Genomic DNA, 23664 nt, shown 5'->3' with positions numbered 1-23664 from the left:
GGTACTGTCTTACCCGCATGCAACTCTCCACTATGAGTGGATGTTAAAAATACATTTTGAGCAAAAACTTTACCTCAGGAATATTGTAAAACAATGCATTCATGACCATTTCATGTAACTTCTTATGAGGGATCTTTTAGAGGGATAAAAGTCTTTAGATGTCTGGTTCCTATTACCACCACTGAATAGTTCTGACTCTGTAAGTTTCTCTAGAACTGAGCCTTTCACATCAAACCACTCTGAATTGCTTTGTTTACATCTTAACCCTTTAATTATGATTAACTGGAAGATCAGTTGAATTTTCACAATACCTCATATGTATCACAGTAGGCCCACATTTAAAAGCTGCATCAAAAATTCTGTTATCATTGGGTACAATGTTGTTATTCAGCATCACACATACTGCACTGCACTAAATCCAATTAAACAGGACCAATTATGCTCTCTTTAAAATGAAACATGTAGCTAGTCAGAGTTCTGCAAGTACCGACAGTATCCACAATATGCTCAAGCAACTGTTTATTGTGACAACAATAAAATATCCTCATATTGCTTTTCTGTAATTGAGACGACTGTCCTTGTTAGGTTTAGAATTTAGTTGGTAGAGTCGCCTTCATTTTCACTTATTTACATTTCCTGTCCCCATTCTCTGTCTCTCTCATGCTCTCTGACCTTTCCGTCTCCACCACGTTGAGCAGGATAGATGTGCTTTTGCAGAGACCTCCATTTACTGATTTCATTACCTCTAGCAGGCATGGAGTGTTGGCAGGGTAAAGAGACTGCATTATGTGCCACATAAATTTAGGCTGCATGTACAGGTCATTTGATTCCAGCTGCGCACTAAACATCTGGACGACAGAGATGACGACTGGTGCTGGCAACCAGAGATGACACACTTTCCTGAGAGAGCTCATCACAAGTGCTGGAATGGGGATTGGCAAAGACAATTAGGACCCATAAAATGCTCAGCTGTAACAGATAGAGATGGAGAATGAGAGTGCATTTTTGGCAGATGAACAATAGAAAGCTGATTATCGCAAAGGCTTTAGTTTGCCTGAGCTGTGTTCATGGTCTAGAGTTTATACCAGTTTTGGTTTTTTTCTCTTTTTCAGGCAGCCTTATTTGACATTCTTAATGCAGATGTCCGGCTGTAAGACTTTACAATTGTGAGAGATTACATCACTATGTGTGGTAGCTGCAGAATGGCGTTGTTTGGCCCAGACAATTACTTTGTTAATTGAATCCTTCCTGAAAACTTTACAACAGCAGGGGATATTGTCCATTGGGCTATATATTAGGGCTGCACCTTTAGTTTTACATTGTCACTGCTATATCAAAATCATGCACGTTTGTTTTTTCAAGTTTTAATGTTGTACACCAGGGCAGTTGCCTTTTAGGTAAGGAGTGAAAGGTTTTCATAGTGAATAGATTGATAGAAATGGTCACTTACATTGAAGTTAAGCATTGGACTTACTTTGAATTTAAGAAGATTTTTTAAATAAAAGGTTACCCGTTCAGAGATACAGGGTTTTGTTATGATGGTGACAATGATTATGATAATCAAAAAACACAATTTACCCAGTTTTGAAAATTATCAGCATATTGATAAAGTGCAGTGCAGTGTGACTGCTTACAACAGGGTACTGGACAATTAAGAAAATTTTGTGACCCCAGATATTGAGCTAAACATTCCAATAAATAATAATTTTATATATTCCTCTGTGTTGGTACATGTACATAAACATTGCTATATTCTGGCCTGCAAAGCTGATGTCAGTTTTTCAAGTGAGAATTATCAAATATGATAGACAATTTCAAGTTTCTTATAGTCATGAGTAGTTGTAGAGCTTTGTCTTAGTTGTAATACTTTGTCTGTTAATTGCCTCTTATATTTTTTTCAAGTTTTTTTATGTTACAAAATCCATAAGCAAAACTCACTGAAGATTCTGAGACATAACTGATTTTCCTCAGATTAGTGTTCCTTCATTACAGTTAGGGCTGAAAGATTAATGTTTTTATATTGATTTTTAATAATACACTACATTATCAACAACGCTGCCTTAACAAATTAAAAGTGTGGAAAATTTGCCCAATAACACAGAGCTCATGAGCCGTCTGTAGATTTAGACCAATCAGAAGCAGCCAATCATCCCTGTACTGTGTTAACAATGAACCTACACCTAACCGGTAGTCTTGCATTCCAGCCTCGATCCAGAAAAAATGGACATGCTGGTTTTTAGGATAAAAAGAGGTCAGGATATTAAATATACATGATAAAAATAATCACAGTTTAAAATGCAGATATATTATTAGAAAAATTTTATATTTTCTCCAAATCATTTAGCCTCAGTTACAGAATGAAACAAACTTCTACACATCAGTATTTTATTAGCAGGACCAGTGAATCTGTAGGACCTCGATATTGGCCAATATTATCGGCCAGCCATTATCCAGTTTGGGTCATAATACAGAGAATAGAAATGTCTTAATCGCTGTCAATCAGAGTGACCAAATTCACAACAACAATGGCACGGAAAACAGCCACAGTGTTTTTATGTAGCAATTTATTTACTGGATTGTTAGCTTTTGTGTGTAAGCAGTAGAGCACCACAGGAAGTATGTCATTCCTAAGATTTGGTCATAGTGCTGTCGATCATCATAGCTGTCATGTTGTTTGCAATAAGACATGAGCCTGAGTGTTTTTCAGTTTTTCAAAGTAAAGAAAACAATTTGGCAAAGAAGCCCTGAAAACTTTTTAAATATTATTGCTTTCGAAAAGAAAACACATATCTCCAAATTTATAACTACAAGAGAAGTTAACTTACTTTTTTTAATGCAAGTTCGTGTTAAATTTTATTCCAAGGATTTTGGAGCATTTCTATTGGTCCATTATTCATGAATAATGTATAGGACAGTTTGAACTGAATGTGTATAAGACTATATTTGAAAAGTGTTTAAATTAAGTTGGAAAAAGTAGAGTGTTTGTTGTTTTGTTTATTAATATTTTTAGACAAGCAACGATATGATTTCAATACTGGCAGCTTCTTCCAATAAAATGCAGTTCTACTAGACAACAAAGACAACCAAAAGTTATCAGTAACAACAGGTTCAAAACTTGAATAATGTCACTCTGTTCTTCCAGATCTGGCCAAAAGACTGGCTGCAAATGAAAAAATATCTTTTGTAATACGTCAATTTAAAGTGTGGTTACTGGTTAGCAGCAGCTTACAGTAAAGCTATCATTGTTATTACATATTGTAATCAGTGGTCAGTGGAATCATACAGATCAATGCAAAACAGTAAAAAATGACCAAAAAAACAAGTAAGATATACTCTGAATTCAGGACTAGTATGACTGCTAAAAAAACAGCACGATTCATGCACTTTATGAGAACCTGAGTGCAGATAATAGACCTCTGTTTCTACAGTTGTGTTAAATTTCTCTATATATTTTCAAATCAGTAGAATGACTCCCTGAGATGAACAGATGATCCTTTTTTCTTAGGATAATTTGTGTGATTCCATCCTTGTAAGAAACCAGAAACCGTGTAAGAAGTTATCAGGATTTTGTGTTTTAACATTTATTTGATTGAGTTTGATGTGACTGTAAAGGTCATGCACTGAAATACATTTTACTGTCAATTGTAGTTGACAGACGTGGTGACACGTTTGCGTAGTTTTCATAGTGAGATGCGGCAATGCTGCTGAAGTCCTCAGATTACTGACAGTATATCACTTTGCAGAAGGTTTACATGCTGCAATGTAATTGGATATTTTTGATTGTTCCTTTTATAGTGACTGCACAGTATAGAGTAACGAGATATGTGACACTTTCCATAGGCTCATAGCTGTAGTAACTTCATTCTCTTCATTCTCCTATGGGTTTTCTCATGACATGATGCAGTGCTTCTCATAAAGAAATGGTTGTACCTCCTTTGTCAAATTTATAGCTTGTATTGAAAAGCTGGAATGTGTGGTGTTAACAGTAGACTGCTGTATATGGTAAATGACGGTATAGTATTGTCTATATAAGCATAATAACAAGATTTTTAGAAAGTTATACGACCACAGGTGGTCTTGTGGAGCTCTATATATACAAAAAGACATATCAACAAAAAGAGATAAAATGTTATATAAAGACATCCAGCTACTGCAAAAAAACAGACTATATTGACACATAAATGTGCAGTTAAAAAGCACAAGCTATTCAAAGGAAAACTGGTGTGACTGACTGTGATTAGATTATACTAAATATATTATAACTGAATCCATGATGTATAATTCTCTTTGATCCCCATATAATTAAACTGAAACATAGATTTCTCTTTAGGTTACAGTTTTGAGGACTGAATGATATTGTTTATAAAGTGCAGGCTTGAAAAAGAGAGTTTCATTCTCTGTCCACCTGTTTACACAAAGCAGAATGCTGAAAATGACATATTAATGTGCAAATTTTTCAGTAAAACATTTCTATGAAATTACTGTTTCACTTGCTCTCTTTCTACGGACTGTTTTGACCACTGTAGCATCTGCCAGAGGGCAAATGTCAATGGCAAATCCTTTATAATCTGAAAACTGAGAATAAGCTGACAGCTTTACTGACACTTTGTATAGATGGTTTGTTCTTGGGTAATCTCCTCCAAAGCTCAATTCAAGCAGTGCCAGAGAGAACGCAGCTCCGGCAGAGCCAAATGGTCGAAAAAGTGGTGTGGTATTATTTAATGGAGCACAGAGAGCATGCATTAGCACGAGTATTTTAGAGTATTTAAAGTATGGTAAATAACAGTTGGTTGTCCTGATGGATACATATGTAAAGATTTCCCACAGCAGCTGAACGTCACTGTTAACTAATATTTCCAGTGTGATTACAGTTTTGTAGATCCCTGTGGAGAAAAAGCAGATTTGACCAGATATGTTTGAGCGCTCACTCTTTGCACTAGCCTTTTCTTGCAAATAGCAGGCGCCTGTAGAACATTTCAGCGGTTGCGTGTGTAGTGTAATTTTTATTAAGCATTTATCCGAGGTAAACCTCTAATAGGATTTTTATATTTTTGATTGGGATGGATTGATAATCCCCACCAGATTGTTTCAAAATGCTGCTCATTGCTTTCTTTCAGTGCAATCCATACTGGTCTATAGAGCATATCTAACCCTGCGTGTGATCGATGCCTGCTTAATTACAGCAGAGTACTGGACTAGAATTTACTATTCACACATATGAGTTGAAAAGAAAACCAGCGGGTGCTCTCAAGATAGAAGTGAGCAAGGGTAATTAAGGACTTCAACACCGTGTACATATCAAAATGAATTTGCACTCCACTCTTTTTCTAAGCTATATTATGTTTACCTTCTAAATACTAAAGGTGCATTAGAGGCCACTGAGCAAAAGGGAGGGAATAGAGACATGAAATGTCAAAGTATCAGGATGTTTATCACTTTGTGTGACTCATGAGCTGTGGAAACCAAAAGAGCTTAAAATCTTGGAGGCCTGTCAAGGCCAGTGAGGTAATTAATGCTGGGGAACAGCAATTACACTGTCTTTCTTGTAAATGTTTCACCCAGTAGTAGATCTTTTAATGATGAAACGGCAGGCTTGCCTTAGGTCTCCTGGTCGGCTTAAATGTCTTTAATTTACATATGCCCTGTACATTCAGTTACTGAGGGGAGAATTTAGTGCAAACGATGGCGGAATAATGACCAGGCCAGGCTGCCAACTTCTATCTTCAGGCAGTGTCTCCTAGAGCGTTTTAGAGACCAGTTAATGCTCAGCATTTTTAAACATGATTGTATTATTTTAATTATTATTTCTCACCAAATTTTCTCCTTTTGGCCTAGTTATATGTAAGTAATGACCTTCCAAAATCACTTTAAAACTCCCATATCCTACATTTGTCTTGTGTTTTATTCTTCCCCTGGGGTGTACTTATGACATTTGAGTGGGTTTATGTTCCAAAAAAATATAATTCATTTTTACGTGACCATTTTCATCCTGCCTTTATGTCTTTGAATGAAACAGACTGCTGTTGTTACTGTGTGGCCTTTTATATGGATGTATGCAAATGACCTCTGTTCTGATTGGCTGACCTGTATTGTATCTTGTTAAAAAAAAACAGTCCATGCATGTGTGTGGCTAAACTGCTGTATGCAGATGTAAATGCATTCATTTCCATAACATCACAAAAACACTGAGTTGAAAATGGTCTGTGTTTGCAGCTTAGCTTTCATTAGTAGTGGACGATATACAAGTTGAAATTCATTTTAAGGTATTAGTTTTGTCATTACCATTATACCAGTATGCAAATATGTTAAATGCACATAACACAACATGCAACAAGTACTAAACACGTTGATTTCTTCACCTCTCGTGTAGTATTATTGTCAAAGGAGCAGAAATCAGACTGTAACAAGATGATGAGCTGATAGAGCGGTTAGCTGCTAGCCATTAGCTTAGCATGGAGACTGGCTGGCCCTCTGTGCACACTGCCTATGGTGCTCCTTGCTCAGCTTGGTGCTTCAGGCGATGCCGCAGTCTCAGGATACAAACCACAGGGCTTGTAATATTTACTAAATTCCAACAGCATCTGATGCTTGTAGACTAAAGCTTGAATTTAAGAGACAGAGATCAATGACTTTTGGACACAAAACAATATTCAGGAATGTTTCTGCTGGCCTCAGAGAAGCTCCAGTGGGCTTTTCATTCACTTACCTGTATCTTATTAGAAAGCAATATTAACATCTGTCTATATATTGCTAATTTCTGTTTTTAATTTTTTTGCCCAATAAAAATATTTTACATTTACTTCAGTTGTTAAATATGGTTCTTTAAAGGTGAAGGGACATCTAGAATAATACGCCATTGTTAACCCTCCTGTTATATTCAAATACACTAATATCTTTATCCATGTGATCAATTTGACTGCAGCAGTTTTAAACATCCAGCAAGTGATTATTATTAAAATTGCTACTCAAGGTTGTGTGTCAAGTACTTGCTTTATTGGGAAAACAAAAATGTCAATCATTTATTCAGAGATGGTAAACATTAAATGGGGCCAAATTGACTTAAAAAATAATCAGAGCATTAATCTGCCAAAAAGGTTTACTTAAGCATCCATAATGGTTTTATTTGAAAAAGAAATGAATAATATCATGATATATCCCAAGAAACATCAGTAGGTTTTATTATACCATGATATAAATTTTTGCTCATACTGCCCACTACTAGTAAACAATATGGGGAGAGATTGATAGGCTTTGTATCTTTAAGAATGTTTACATACTGCATCAAACTCTTATATTTCAAAAAAGCAAAGAAATTTCAGATCTCCATGATTTGGGTCCTTTAAGATGGTTTATAAAACAATGGTATATGAAAGAAAACACCTATTAACATTTTACGTCTGGCAATGTGGGCCGTTTTGTCCCAGTGGAGTTCTAAACCTGCTCCCTTAGAGCATCACCTTATTTTGATGCATTTTCACAGTTGCTGTCTTTGTCCTATCTAGGTTCTACTGGGACCTGATAATGCTACTCTTGATGGTGGGAAATCTGATCATCATCCCAGTGGGCATCACCTTCTTCAAGGACGAACACACTCCAGCCTGGATTGTCTTTAACGTAGTCTCTGACACCTTCTTCCTAGTGGACCTGGTCCTGAACTTCCGGACTGGTATTGTGAAGGAGGACAGTACAGAGATTATTCTGGACCCTCAGCTGATAAAGGTGAGGTACCTGCGGAGCTGGTTTGCTGTAGACTTCATCTCCTCCATCCCTGTGGATTATATCTTCCTTATTGTTGAGACACGGATCGACTCAGACTTCTACAAGACGGCCAGAGCTCTGAGGATCGTCCGCTTTACCAAAATCCTCAGTCTGCTCAGACTGCTTCGACTGTCCCGCCTCATCAGATACATACATCAGTGGGAGGAGGTACGTACTGCTACTACCTGCTAAAGCAAGTTTGAATACTGCTAGAACACACTCAACCTTTTATTATAATAATGAAGCTAACAAGAAAGAAGAACATTTAGTGAAATTTAGTCCAATGAGTCTTGGTTCCTCTTGGCCCCGTGAGTCTGTGCCTGGTTAAATAAAACAGGTTTAGTTATTTCCCGAAGGAGTAGAGTTCCTTCATGCACACTCACAGAAATAAAGGATTGAAACTATCACGGGGCAGTACCCCTTTGGTCAATGGGGTGGTACCCTCAAGGGTACATCTCAGTACCTTTAGTCAGGGAACTCTTGTTAATCAGACCTTAAAACCAGTTTTGTAACTTTGGGGGTACGCTTACACTGTTTGTACCTTGATGAACAAAATGTGTACCTGCACAGCACCTTAATTTATGACAGTATAGGGAATTGAAATAAACAGGTTGCATAAATTATCTTAAATGTTTTCATTAGGTTATATTGCACATTTCTCTGATCACTGTCACTGTTAAACATGTAGTATGATTGCTGGTGTGGCTTGTTTTCAGGCCAAGTATTTATGTGTTCATTTTTGCAGTTAAGCAAAATTGACAAAAAAGACTGAAGAACTTATCATTTGTGCAATGTTTTCTCTTTGGTTGTTTTGTTTACAATGTGAACATCAGTGCTCCCCTAGTGGCCACTTTTTAATAAATTTAATTAAAGTATATCTGTTTTGTCCATAATCTGTAGGTTCTCAGCGTGTGAAACGTTATGACTTTGACGTTATGACGTTATGAAATTGCAGATTTCTTCATATCAAACAATCATGTACAAGTGCCATAAAAAAAATAGCATTTAAACACAACTATAGCACTTTCATGAGTGTTGACTCGTTTGTTCAGCTACAAAAACAAAAGCCCAGTTTGCTCTCAGTTTTGTAAATCACAGAAATTTCCATCATACAAATATATTCCACCAGAGTTACCAAAGAGAAAAAATGCAGACAGAAAATGTCTTTGCTGGCTATTGTGAAAAAGGGTTAAAGCAAGTGTACCCTTAAGGTACGTGACAAGCTTACTTACAAATACATGCCCATTTAGGGTTTTCTTAAAGTAAAAAGATATTTAAGGTGTTTTATGCAACAAGGCCCTTGACACAGGCATCTGTAAGGCTGCTTCATGACAATGACTGTTGTTAAATGTGCTGCATAAACAGAACTGAATTGGGAATAAAGTGAATTGCTTAAGTACTGTTAAGACTTTGAAAAAAAGAAATTAAGCTCTTAACAAAAGCTTTACAAAACCAAGCCTCACTTCTCCAGCCCCCATCCCTGGCTCTGACCATTGTTAAACGCTTGCACTTTGACATTTTAATTGTCTAGATCAATCAAGCTCATCAGCCCAAAAGCTCATGAAGTAAAGGAAATCTATGCGAGGGAGAGAGGGCGATACATCACTGTCTGCATGGATTGTATTAAACGCCATGTATCTAGCCGATCTTTTTTCCTGTGTCACTGATCTCCTACGGACCATTAGTAACATTAGCAGAACAGATATACAGTGCATTATGTAATACGTCACATCAACAAGCATTTCTCTAGCCTAAACCAGCTTAACAGCGGCGTGGCCCAGAACAGAGCTTGGATTAAGCCTTAAATGTGACCCGCAGCATACTGCGGTTCTATCGTCACAATCACAATCTCGGTCCCATTCTTCCATTCCCTTAGATTTTCCACATGACCTATGACCTGGCCAGCGCTATGGTGCGTATAGTCAACTTGATTGGCATGATGCTGTTGCTGTGCCACTGGGACGGCTGCCTGCAGTTCCTCGTGCCCATGCTGCAGGATTTTCCCTCTGACTGCTGGGTTTCTAAAAACAAAATGGTGGTAAGTAGCAGCCATGGACCCTCGTCAGATTTTATTATCACTGTGCTGCACTGACAGTTACACTTTAGGATAAAAATGTCCTGTTTTTCCATAATCTAATGTTTTGCTACTCCGAGTTCACAGTTTCAGGTTATAAAGAGGTTAATCATTAGTTCTTCTTTCAAAGCATTTCAGGCATTTTGGAACATCAAGTTAAACAAACTCTTAAACCTGGTACCATATACATGTAAAACACACATTTCTAAAATAAACAGAGTACTGTGCAAAAGTCAGAGACCCCCTTCATGTGTTTAATTTCGGATCAAAATGTCATTAGGTATGAATATTTATTACTAATATTATTAATATTGACTTTTCTGTGTCAGGAAAAAGCAGAAAAACAGAAAACAGCTTTCTGGGGTTTTCTTTCTGTAGGGGTAATTTCAAAAGTAGGGGACTTCAAAGTTTATTTCCTTTTCTGTTATGTCTTCTTGACAGCTGCACATCCTTTCAGACTCATAGTGTTGAGTTGTTTTCTCACAATGGAAGGATGGACAGAAACACCTGTGGATGTTTTCAGATCTGTAATAAGAGTGTAGCTTCACTCTCTCTGCTCTCTCAAAGATGAAAGCTTTCTGTTTATCTAATAGTGACAGTTCTGGTGGTCTACCAGATCTTGCTTGGTTGTTAGGAGTCCCATTTTCTTTTAATCCGTTTTTTTAAACTTCAGTTTTTTTCATTTATTTTCCTCTGACTTTCCGCTTCCTTATGCAAGTGGATTATCTAATATCTAATCTCCTCAGCAATATCTCCAGAAAAATAAATAACTTAATGGCTTAAGTTATTTGATCGTACTTAATGGCTGTTTTGACTGGAAATTCTCTGACTTTTGCCCAGTTCTATATGAATTCCAGTATTGTCAGCCATAAGAAAACCTTATGTAACAGTATAAAGGAAAATAAATGAGTCAGTTAATATAACTTTAAAATAGTTTGTTTTTCAGAAAAGCTTTTGGTACATTTGTTTTGAAATGTGTAGACAAGGTAAAGGGCAGCTGGCATTCCCAAATCGGGTTTACCTGAAGCTCCCCCTCCCTCCTGTTTTACTAATATGTCCACATCTACTTTGTGTGCTTCCTATGATGTTTTGAATCCCATCATCTCCTCCCTGTCTCTCAGTCACATCTCTCAGTCCTGTCTCTGTTCATCAGAGGGGGTCTAGAGGGTCTGCCATTAAGCAGAAGCCAGCAAAGAACTTCAGACCAAGTTCTCAGTTTGTTGCTGTTGTTGTTGTTTTTGTTTTTTCAAAATGCTTGAAAGTAATAATAAAGCAAAATCTTACATTTCCTTCCCTTTCTTTCTGGAGATCATCTGTCCCAAAATCACTTGAAGCACAGGAAGCACCTCCTTCTGCTGTCAGTGAAGACATGATATTTCACTTTCTTACTGCCCTTTCTGCTCTTCTAGAGTCCTGACAGCAAAGAACAAACTCTCTCTCTCTCTCTCTCTCTCTCTCTCTCTCTCTCTCTCTCTCTCTCTCTCTCTCTCTGTCTATCTATCTATCTATCTATCTATCTATCTATCTATCTATCTACCTACGTGTCTCCATTCTTCTTTTTCTTTCTTTCTGTTGTGTTTTCCATGGTATCTATTCCTCATTTATCCTGCATTTGTTTCTGCACTGGCTGTCTTTCAAATAGTGTGCATACATTATTTGTGTTCTTCTTTCATCTGTGCATTTTTCTCTCCTCCGCCTCTGACTCTCTTCTACTCCTCCACTTTCTCTTGTAACTTTTTCTCTCTCTCTTTCTCTCTCTCCTCCTCTGCAGAATGATACGTGGGGTCAGCAGTACTCTTATGCTCTGTTTAAGGCCATGAGCCACATGCTGTGTATTGGCTATGGCATGTACCCACCCGTAGGCATGACGGACGTTTGGCTGACCATCCTCAGCATGATCGTAGGTGCCACCTGCTACGCCATGTTTGTGGGTCATGCCACTGCCCTCATTCAATCACTGGATTCTTCACGAAGGCAATACCAGGAGAAGGTTAGTGTAGGAAATGCAAAGTTTATAATATTCATCTTAAAAGAAAATACAAAAGCAAAATATAATACAAGCAACAGCTACTGATCATATGTTTTATAGGGGCTGTTAGGATACACATATGTGAAGGGAAATTTCACTGTTCCTTCAAAATTTCTGTAAAATTAAATGTTTTGAAACATAAATAAAGCCATTCAGAGAGAATTATTATGAAATACTCTGTTCTAGTGATATGTATTTAAGCAGAATTGTTCATGGTCATCCAAACCCAAACACAGGAACCAGAAGAGTGTGATTCTACTAATGTATTCTGATGTGACAGAAACTGAAATGCTTTCCGCTGTTCTTTTATGTTATTTTGTGCCATGATATTTCAAAAAGGGACAACTAAAAAATGACTTGTTTGTGTTACTTGATTTTCACCAGACATTTTGTTTTGGCAATTGTATAAAAATAAGCAAAATTAAAGCTGGTAGTTCTTTTTTACTGTCAAAAATCCTCTTGGTGCAAAAGCCACAATGCATACTCTATTGTGAAATTTATAATACTTGTCATAAAAGGAAAACTTGTCTAACTGCTCACAGGTAGAAATATAACAACACAGTATGTGTAACAAACAGCTAAAATGCAAAGTTATGTTGGTTCCTATTGTCACATTTTTTGATGACCTCCTTGCTGATCAATGCGCAGTGTTTTGTCTTCCATGCCCAGTACATTTGGAGTGTTAATTGAACTGTTGCCATTTTTAATGAGAAGGAGACACAAGAGCTTTGACCTCTGCTGTGTCAAAAGACTCAAGTCAATTCATCCCTGCTGCAGTTGCTATAGCAACATGCATTGTTGATACAGGACGGTTTTATTGATGGAGCTGTAGCGGTTTCCTTGTGGATTCTTCAGCTCGCCTGATGTGCTGTCCTCTAAGCATGCTATGTGAAGTATCGTATCAAATATCGCATGACATTGGCTTCTTTTTCTTTATGTTTCATTTCCTGCAGAAGGAGAAGGATGTTCTTGTTCTTTTTCTTGTTCTGAGATGGTGCTTGCACACTGATGACTTTGATTCTGATGTGAGAATGCAGAATTCACTCTTCTTCAGCACTAAAAGCTCAAGGGAAAGGAGAAGAGAGGCAAAGAGAGTGAGAGAGAGCTGCAGGGGTTAGTGAGGCTTCAACAGAGGCCTAATGCTTAGCGAAGTTAGCCGTTTATTTCATTACCTGCTGTAGCCGGCTTTTTCACACTTTGATTGGATATCCTTCCTTGATGGCAATGCGATTACCAGTAACCTGCTGACAATAACATTATTCATTTCGTGAAAAGGACAAATTCCAATGACACTTTTTTCCTCTTTTTTTCTGACACCATGACTCATGCTTAGCCTACTTTATCCTGACAGTTTTGTATGTGGCTCCACCCCCCCCCCCCCACTCTCCGCAGTGGAGCCCAACTGTATTGTCTGACATTATTTCCTGTTGTCTGGAGTCATCCCTGCCGGCTTTGTCTCCTGTCCTTGAATATGATAATAGCGGGCCCACACGGAGAATCGGCGGTGGTACATGTGGGCAGGCAGCGGGCCTGCATACAGCACTGCTGAAACAGTCACAGCTGATATGACAGAAACATTAGCATGTGGTGAAGGGCACGGTGGAGCCAGGCTGCAGTCGACAGTCAGGACAGGAGTTCATAGGAGGGAGAAGGTGGCTTATTATGAGTGGGAGATGAGGGACAGGAAAGAGAGAATAGGGAAAAGGTGTGTGTTCTGTGTGGGAAGTTTGTAAGTTAGAGAGAGAGAGAGAGAGAAACGACACAGAGAAGGGCAGAGTGAGGAGGAGGTGCGGAGGAAGGCTGAATGTTTCAGGGCTGCAAACGCTCTGCCTTGCACAGAGACATGAATAAAATAACAAAAGAGACAGCAAGAAGAGAGAGTGGGTGAAACAAACCCTATCAATACTATTTGCTCTTCCTAGAAGTCAAACAGACAGAGAGAGAGAGAGAGAGAGAGAGAGAGAGAGAGAGAGAGAGAGAGAGAGAGAGAGAGAGAGAGAGAGAGAGAGAGAGAGAGAGAGAGAGAGACAGAGAGAGAGAGAGACAGAGAGAGAGAGAGACTGGGTCGCTGATTTCAGGAGCAATATGGGAAAGCCACATAAACAAGTCTCTTGCTTCCTACACTCCTCAATCTGTTTTGGTATTAGAGTATTAGTCAATGTTGATGTATTAGTAAACAGTGTAGCTGTGAAACTCACACCTTCTGTGCAGTTTAAGATTCTGTTTTGCCCATTCAGATGTCTCACTGGCTACTATTTTCTTTGGCCTACAGTACAAACAGGTGGAGCAGTACATGTCCTTCCACAAGCTTCCTGCAGACATGCGCCAAAGGATCCATGACTACTACGAGCACCGTTACCAGGGCAAGATGTTTGATGAGGAGAGCATTCTTGGGGAGCTGAATGAGCCACTCAGAGAGGTGAGGTCTTGGCACATTATACACTTTACATATGTGTGTGGTGTGAGGCATTGATCTGAAAATGGTAATTCATCTGCTTCAATTTTGTTTTGTTTTTTTCATTTAGTAAATGATCATGAGGATTTTAAAATGAATTATTCCCTCATTTTGTTGTCAAATATATATATATATATATATATATGTATTTTAAGCTTGGACAGTAGTGTAAAATAGCATTTATCATTTGCAGAACTATTGTGATAAACAAGCTCAGCATTATCCAAATTCAGAAACAAAATAACATGTCAACATTACAGAGCCAGACTCCATGGCTTGAATTTTCCCTGATGGTAATGTAATTTACCATTTACGCAGCATCTAATATTATTCAGATTTTACATACTACATGTTCTGCATAACATCCACTGGTTCTCTGTGTTCATTTTGTTGAAAACCAAAATATTGCCAAACTTCTTCTGGACAAATGTTTCCATTTTACTCTCAACCTGAGAGCAGATCTCATGTACCAGAGTTATTCAATAATATCAGTTATCAACCCATAGTGTAATGGTCTTACTATACTCCACTACTGTGCAAAAAGTTTTTCCAGTCACATTTGCATATTCAGAGCATTATAAGAAATAGCTATGAATCATATCAAAATAATCAAAAATAGATTCAGATTGTGGTGATTTCATGGTGCTTTGAATCTTTTCCTAAACTTTAGCCCTGTGTGATTCTTACAGTCTACTCAAAGTATATGTCTTATTTATTAATTTATTTATTAATTTATTTATTTAAGTATATGTCTTATATCTATTTTTTGCTTCCTCTTAAAGGAGATCATCAGTTTTAACTGTCGAAAGCTGGTGGCCACCATGCCCCTGTTCGCCAATGCGGATCCCAACTTTGTGACCTCCATGCTAACCAAGTTACGCTTTGAGGTTTTCCAACCGGGAGACTACATCATTCGAGAAGGCACTGTGGGCAAGAAGATGTATTTCATCCAGCATGGGGTGCTCACAGTTCTGACCAAGGGCAGCAAAGAAACAAAGATTTCAGATGGATCTTACTTTGGAGGTGAGTAGCTACGGCGGTTAGAGCTCAACTATGATTGAAAGGTCATAAGTAAAGTGATTGGGGCTCCAATCCTTTAACCTATGACCCTGAAGATTAGGTGCTTTCTGATTCTGTGGCTTTAAAGGAGAGGCTTCCAGTGTTTTACTTATATGTGTAAGCTCACATGTATATACAACAATTAGTTCTATGCACACAGTCTGATTGGTTGAAAAGTATTCTACATGTTATTATATCTGATAACTTCACTTTTTCACCATCATATTTGCAGAGGTGGGCAACATGGCAAAAAAGTAATACCGCAATACTTTAAGGTTTTACGATACATAATATGTCACAATGTTCATTGTTTCTGATGTCTGATCAGTTGTAACAGATAAAGTAGTGCCCCATTTGAAAAAAATACAGCAAAAACTATGAAAACAATGATTTGCATTTCACTAGCATTATACTGAGCTGTACTAAATCCTATTTAAAATGGACTAATCATGCTCTCTTTGTAATCAAACATGCAGTTGGTAAAGTGTTTTAAGTACTGTTGATATCCACAAAATACTCAGAAAAGCATATTCTGACATATTGTGATGTATTTAATCATGATAACGGTAAATAGCGTTTTGTTCCCCAGCATTACATACTTGACAACAGTGATCACTTTACTGTAAGGCCTGTTCCTACCTGCTCCTTCTCCAGTGATCTGTTCTAAGAGTGAGATGTGTAACGGTTTACACCTAGAATTTCCATCGTTCTGGAATGCATCGCCACTGGTCATTATAACTGCTTTTTTAGGCAAAAAGCATGTAAAGGTCTGTATTAAAAACATTCATTTGAAATAATATAATTTAAAATAATGTAGTTTGTTGTCACAAATTATAACAAACTATATAACAGTTGCAGTTTCTACCATCACAAATAACGATATCACAAAACGATATTACGCTGAGCACTGGTTGCTAAGTAACAACTCTCTTTATGCTGCAGGTAACTGTAACTTATTTTCTACGTTTTTTTGCAAAAACAGAAAATGGATACATTAGATAAAATTTCTAAGATACATTTAAAAATATTTGGCCCACACTCTGTTTGATCAAACTCTGCAAAAGAGTGCAGGATTACATGAAATTCCAAATCTGTCGCTGTCCCTAAACAAGCTTTTCAGTCAGCAGCTGTGACAGTGGAACAATTAATGTGAATTAGCTAGAAATTAAGTAATCAGTAAAAGGCATGGGTTTGTGAGATACTCTACAGACCATCTGGAGCAAAACAACATTCATGTTAATCTGGCAAATTGAATTGAGCTGAACCCGATATTGTTTTATGGCTCTATCCATACAGAAAAAGGCTGATACAGTTTTGGTACAGCTGGTACATTTGATTGAATGTGCAGGACTTCTTTCCATTACTTTTTACTTTATTTTGTAGAACTGTTTATAAAAAGTAATAAAGGAAGGGCAGTAGTGGGCTGGAGGTTAGGGAACTGGCCCTGTGACCAGAAGGTTGCCGGTTCGATCCCCAGCACCGACAGTCCATGACTGACTGTCCTTGAGCAAGACACCTAACCCCCAATTGCTCCCCAGGCACCGTGGATAGGGCTGCCCACCACTCCGGGCAAGTGTGCTCACTGCCCCCTAGTGTGTGTGTGTATGTGGTGTTTCACTTCATGGATGGGTTAAATGCAGAGGTGGAATTTCCCTGGTTGTAGGATTAAAAAAGTATGACTTAACTTAAAACACACCACATCATGTGTTATCACAGCTGTGATGAAGTGTGGTGCTCACGTTCTGCTTGTGCCTGTGACCATATCACAGCTGTGATGTTATTCACGATACCACACTCCATCTTATATTTTACTGCATAATTCTATCACTGGTGAGCAAATCACAGTCATTCTAAGTATGTCACAAAAATGATTGCAGAATAACCACTGGAATAAGCAGGTCACAAGTGCAACCAACAAACAACAATAAAAGACAACAATTACGCAGTACTCAACATGAGCACTGACAATGTGATGACTCACTGTGCTAAAGAAGCTGTTGGCCTACACCTTGTCTACAGCAATTGAAGCCCACTACATCTGAAGTGGATGAAGTCATGTGTTGTCTTTTCAATTCACTCCAATCGACATACACCTGGGTATTAACATCAAACACATCAAAACCCAGCTAGTCACAAAGAGAAGTCTGAACTGCAGGCTAACTTAATGATGTATTCTAGTCAAATACTGTAGGATCCAACATATTATGCATTATGTATAACATTTTGAGCAGAGCTGCTCTTTAAGTGAGCTAAGATGTTTTTAGCTGCAGTGTTTGTAATGAGCTTAAGTGTGCAGGCCGGTACTGTGGTGTGCCAGCAGTGTTATCAGCTAGTCCTTTGGGGGGAGCAGATGCAGCAAATAAGTACATTTTAAGAGCCTTGGGAAATTCCTCACCCAACATCAGTTAGCCATTCATGAAATTAATTTTCCTCAACTGTCGATCAGTGGGACTTGCGACGACAGCTCAGTGGGAACCTTACGATTGAAATAATAGATGAAGAAAGAAGCGAAAGGAAAATAATGAATGGCTGATAATGGATAGCTGACGTGGAGACTTGTTATCAGGCTGTTCATTGCAGCTTTTCATTACAGCTCAGACTTATGATTATTTTAAACTGAGCTAAAATGTCTGCAAAGGTTTTAGCATACGTGTGGAAAAGCATCAGTTATTTTAAATGTCAGCTATTGAATGGATTTTAAAGCAGCCGTGCTTGGCAGTTAAAATGACAATTCAGAGTCCTTGCAGATGGTGAAGGTAGCAGATACAGAAACCTGCTCTATTTCAAGAGGATGATGTTCATACAAATATTTCCTGGCAAATCGTAGCCCACCTGCTCTGAAAACATACCGTAGGCTCATTTTTAGCATTCTGTGCAGTGTGAAGCTCTGTCACCGTCTCCTCTGTAGTTTCAGGATCACAGCTAAGTAGACCCCGTTATCAGCGAGCTGCAGATTTATTCAAGGAAAAAAGTCATATTTTGCAAAAACCCCTTCCTTCTGCCCAGACTCATTTGAGGTCATTACATGTTCAACAAGCCGCTCATAATCTCTCTCCCCATAAACCCTGTGTGTGTGTGTGTGTGTGTGTGTGTGTGTGTGTGTGTGTGTGTGTGTGTGTGTGTGTGTGTGTGTGACAGTGAGAGAGAAAGAGAGAAAGAGGGGAAAAGCAGTCTGGTGTAGTTCAGAGCTTACTCAGGCTTCAACACTATTTCTCTTTTGCCTCTCTCTTTCTCTCTCTGTCCCTCTCTTCTGTGTCTGTATATCTCTGTCTCCTCTGTCTCTGCAGCTCTGTCTTCTCCCTCTCTCTCTCACTCTCTTCTCTCTCTCTCCTTCCCTTTTCTCTTCTTTCTGTATTTCTCTCCCCTATCTATCTTTGTCTATCCTATTTACTCTTTTTCTCTTTCTCTGTTTCTTCCTTCCTCTTTTCTCCCTCTTTTCTGTTCTTGTTTCTCCTCTCTTTTCTCTCTTTTACTCTCTCTCTGTACACATTTTTGTTTCTCCCCTCTGTCTGCTGCTCTCCTTCTCTCCCTCTCTCTTTCTCTCTCTCTGTTTCTCTCTCCATGTGCCCCCTTTTCTGTGTTTCCTCCACCACAATCTCAATCTCAATCTCAATCTTAATCTCTCTCTCTCTCTCTTTCTCTCTCTCTCTCTCTCTGGCTATCTCTCTTTCTCTCTCGCTCTCTCTCTCTCTCTCACTGTGTCTCCATCTCTCTGTCCCTCCTCCCTCCCTCTGTGTATGTAATAGCGGGTGTGTGGAGTGGCTCTTGGCTGCTTGTTGTTTATGACTCTGGCCGTGACTGATGGAGAGAGAGAGTAATCCCTTAGGCCATGTCTGCTGTCCTATCTTATCCAAACATCCGCACTCTATCTTGCTCCAGGGCCCTGAAGGCCCACAGGCACCTTATTTATTGCCCTACTGTATTTTTATTCATAAACATACAGCTTGTACCAATCAGCAACATCAATCACAGACCTGCGGCTCTGACCACCACAAGCTTTTCATTTGCAAGAAACGCCTCATTTTCGTAACATGCATTTGCACGCTGCAGTCGCATGGCTGCAGGCCTTTGTCTTTTGGACGAGCACCGCAGATGGTGAAGAAGTCACCCGCTGCACCCTTTGAAAAGAAAGGTTAACTGAGGACCCCAATTACAGTGTTGAAGCTGATGGGTGCTGTGCAGCTGAGGCTTCCCCCCACGCTCCCTCCCATGCCACCATTTAGTAGTCCTCCTCAACTTTACTCTGTGATTTTTTGGAGCTTTACTCTGTGATTTCTTCTGTAACCTGCCTTAACGGATCATGCGTTAGTAACTCTAAGCTTTGAAAATGGCATTTTAGTGCTCCGATTATGGATTTACCAAAAAAAAAGAAGGGAAAAAAGCCATTTCTATGAGTTTGCTTTTTGGCCTTTCAGTGAACATTTGGACACTCTCAATCACTCTGCTGCTCACTGAATCAAACACTGAATTATTATTGTGTGTCCCCATATCGCATGGTCCTGCTGATGTTCATATGTTTAATATCCTGTGCAGAGATCTGTTTGCTGACCCGTGGCAGGAGGACAGCCAGCGTGAGGGCAGAGACGTACTGTCGTTTGTACTCCCTGTCTGTGGACCACTTTAACGAAGTGCTGGAAGAGTACCCCATGATGCGGCGTGCCTTCGAAACTGTAGCTCTCGATCGTCTTGACCGCATTGGTGAGAGCTGTCATTAATAGAAAATGCCATTTGGAACATATAAAAACAGAAACAGTGATTAGAGATAAGAAGTGCCTTTCTTTTCACCCTGATTTTAGCCAAGACCAGGGTTTTATTAGGATGTGCCCTCAAAACCACACAACTGCTTAATACTGCCTCCATTTTCAAGTGTAATGTTCTCTTTTGATCAGCTGAAATGTATTAATGCACCATCTTGTAACAGATGGCAAACATCAGTTAGCTGAAGAGCGTGAGCAGACATGCTTTTGTGGTTTAATCTTTCTGTTGTAGTCATGAAACTGCCAAGATAGAGTCTCAAGGTAGCATCATGTGGAAGCTGCTATAAAGATTATGTCAGACCTCTCTGTTGAAATTTCAGCAAACGTCAAGGCCAAGGAGCCTCAGCAATACTTTTAGTTGCAGTAATGTCAACACACTTTTGAAATAAATTTCTCACTCTGCTCCGCTTGGCTTTTCAGCAGTACATTTTGTTGATATTCAGTTGAAGCAGACCATGGAATTAAGCAAATTCTTAATACTTAATAAGAAAATATATATGTTCTCAGTGTAATGCACTATCAGCTCCTATATATACACGTATATACACACTTCATGTTTTGTTGATTTTCTAAGTGAATATAAATGAACACATACTCTACAGAGAACACATTTAAATGTGGCATTCTCTGCACATTCCTGTACAATCTAACATAACATAATTTAACATAACATAAACTCCAATAGGGCTCCATGCACCTACTGTGCTTGGACCCCTAAAAAACTAAACAAACATGAGCAGCTGGGCTTCAGCCTTTACTACCATGAATGGTTTGAAGGGGCAAACTAGAAAAATGTATTAATGGCATTCAAACATTTGTGTCATTAATATTGCATTAAGAGAACCATGATATAATGTAATGTAATTTTTGCTGTTTTATCTTCACAGGAAAAAGAAACTCTGTTCTTCAGCACAAAGTGCAGCGGGATCTCAACTCAGGTGTGCTAAACTACCAGGAGAACGAGATCATCCAGCAGATCGTGCAGCATGACAGAGACATGGCTCACTGTGCCCACTTAATGCAGACTCCACCTCCAGCTCCACATATACCTCCTTCCTCACATACCCCAGTCATCTGGGCTCCTCTCATCCAGGCTCCACTTCAAGCTGCTGCTGCCACCACCTCAGTGGCCATCGCCCTTACTCGCCACCCGCATCTACCCCACACCCTCTTCCGACCTCCTGTGCCCTTACTAGGTTCACTCAAAGACCCACCAGGTCATCTGAAAAGGTTCCCTATGTCAACAATGGCTTCAGGTGCTTCCACAATGGGTGGCACATCTTCTGGAGCTAGTTCTCAGCTTGGCTCTGGTCTGGAAACTCCTATTCTGGATTCTCTCAGAGCCAAAAACTCTGCAGCACCTCTTCCACCTTCTGCTTCCAGTTCCCTGCCGTCTTCTACCACAACCACAATCACCACCACTACATCCAGCATCAGTGATGCTTCCATTTTATCCCACAGGCCCCTAACTGCGTGTGTTTCTAGAGACTCTAGTGTGGCTCAGCTCCACGCCCAACCTCAGTTTCCACCAGCTTCCTTCTCTAACATCACTGCTCCACTGCCTGGGTTCTTCCAGCAGGGGGCAATAGGCGGAGAAGCGTCTCACTTTGGCATTCCCCCTGCTTCTACCCTCACCCCTTTGATAGCCCACTCCATTAGTCCTATATTGACCCAACTACAGTCCACTCAACCTAATCCTCTTCAAATCAAACGCAGTCAGGAGTTAAGCAAGCCAGTCAGGACAGCCGCTCCATCACCATCTACCGGCTCTCCACTTTGCTCAAAGAATCTTTTAGAGCAGTCTTCCCCAAAATCCCAGACTCAGGACCCTCAGAGCAGTCTCCAGCCTGATTATCTCCCTCAACTGTCCCAGGAACCATCTGCCCTGGCTTCGCTAGCCCAGTACAGGTCTGGAAGTGCCTCCCCGTGTAGTACCCCACCAGCCTGGAGCCCCATATCCCAGAGTCCTTTGGTGCAGAGGAAGAGGACGCCACTTCATAGCAATCCCTCCAGCACCTCCGGATCTCAAAGCTCTCTCCTGTCCCCTCAGACCCTCTGTCCACCACCCCCCCAGTCGCGAGAGAGGGGTGGGTCACTGATTGATCTCCCCTCTCAGGACGTCAGCACCATCTCCATTTCACTCCCTTCTCCACGACCTCTTGAGAGACCCAAACTGGTAAGACAAGTCTCCCACGTCCCAGATCAGTCCCATCTTGTTTCAGCGTCAGGTTTCTCCAAGACCCCTTCACCTACCCCAGTTACCAAACCTTACAGTTCAATACCAGGCCATGTGGCCCTATCTAGACAGACTTCAAAAGCATCTATAGTTCTTCAGACTGGTTCTTCTAGTGGCTCACCAGCCCCTGGGTCTAGAGACAGATCCAGTCCAGGGACGCCAAGCTTACACCCCAAACTCCCATCAAACTTATGAAACTGGACTGTACCATTGTCTACTGTACAGACTGCATTTATTTTTATCATCTAGTGATATCTATGAACAAAAAAAAACTTTTATGACTGAGAAGAGGATCTTTGTCTACCTGCATTTATAACCGTGCAATGACTACTTTTCAACTCATAATGCCAAATGAAGGAATAGATATTTGGCTGATGACTGAACGAGCATGTATGAGTGACTGATTGTACAAGTATACAAATTGACTGTGTCTTCCAAGTTCTTTTAGCAATTTTTGCAATACTAATGTCTGGCAGTGAGATTATGTAGGGATATGCAACAAATAGCAGTTTCCAAAAAAAAAAAAAAGAAGAAATCATTACAGTAATAACAGAATTATGGGTGTTATTGTACCAATAAAAATGCCCCTTTCAGAGGAGGAAAATATGCTGGGGAAAGATGCAAATATACTCCTTGCTATTCATCATGACATCTATTGTTGTAAAAGAACATATAGTACAGATCTCACTTATCAGGTTGCACACAAACACATACAATTGCACACACCTGACCCTCATCATCTTAATGATCAGACACAGACTGATTATTCTACTAGACTTTGTCCCCAACCATACTTCCTTGTTGACCAAGGCGCACTGCTCAGTATCTATGGCCTTTCCTTTTTTAACAAAACTGCCTTAGAGCCTGAAAGACCAGGGAACGATCCCCTCACTTCCACTACAAAAGAGATAAGATAAAGAATGTATGGCAATCATTTTGTATGTGCTTTCTATGTGTACTCGTGCGGTACCTAAGCAATAAAACTGTATGCTTGATTTTGTACATGCACAGGTTTGTACATTACAGCTTTCTTCCTAGCAAACAAAAGATATTGATCCATAAAAATGATTACGTACTGACACAGTGATATGAGCCCATTTGGTATGCCAAAGCTTGTGTTTTTGGAACTGCAGCTGTAAATTTGTGTTGTAAAGTTATTTTTCTGGTATTGAAATGACTTGCACATTTTGCAAAATGCACACATGCATATTCCACATTTTGCATGACACGGTATACTGTCTGGTTACACAATGCTTTGTTCTGGTTTGGCTAATTGAACAATATATTTCACATCTG

General features: G+C 39.4%; 1 protein-coding gene across 1 annotated transcript in view; it reads left to right on the top strand.

The window, feature by feature from the left end:
- Positions 1-23370, top strand: part of hcn4l (hyperpolarization activated cyclic nucleotide-gated potassium channel 4l) — a 29457-nt gene extending 6087 nt beyond the window's left edge. The window contains exons 2-8 of the mRNA XM_017713706.2: positions 7503-7926; positions 9635-9796; positions 11604-11822; positions 14134-14280; positions 15099-15339; positions 19909-20073; positions 21020-23370. Of these exons, the coding sequence (XP_017569195.2) occupies positions 7503-7926; positions 9635-9796; positions 11604-11822; positions 14134-14280; positions 15099-15339; positions 19909-20073; positions 21020-22563 (2902 nt within the window). The 3' untranslated portion in view covers positions 22564-23370. The remainder of the gene's footprint in view (positions 1-7502; positions 7927-9634; positions 9797-11603; positions 11823-14133; positions 14281-15098; positions 15340-19908; positions 20074-21019) is intronic.
- The last annotated feature ends 294 nt before the right edge of the window (positions 23371-23664 follow it).

This window comes from Pygocentrus nattereri, chromosome 11, assembly GCF_015220715.1.
Source record: "Pygocentrus nattereri isolate fPygNat1 chromosome 11, fPygNat1.pri, whole genome shotgun sequence".
In the NCBI taxonomy this organism is placed as follows: domain Eukaryota; kingdom Metazoa; phylum Chordata; class Actinopteri; order Characiformes; family Serrasalmidae; genus Pygocentrus; species Pygocentrus nattereri.
Note: the sequence above shows the minus strand (reverse complement) of the source record. Positions and strands in the feature narration are given on the sequence as shown.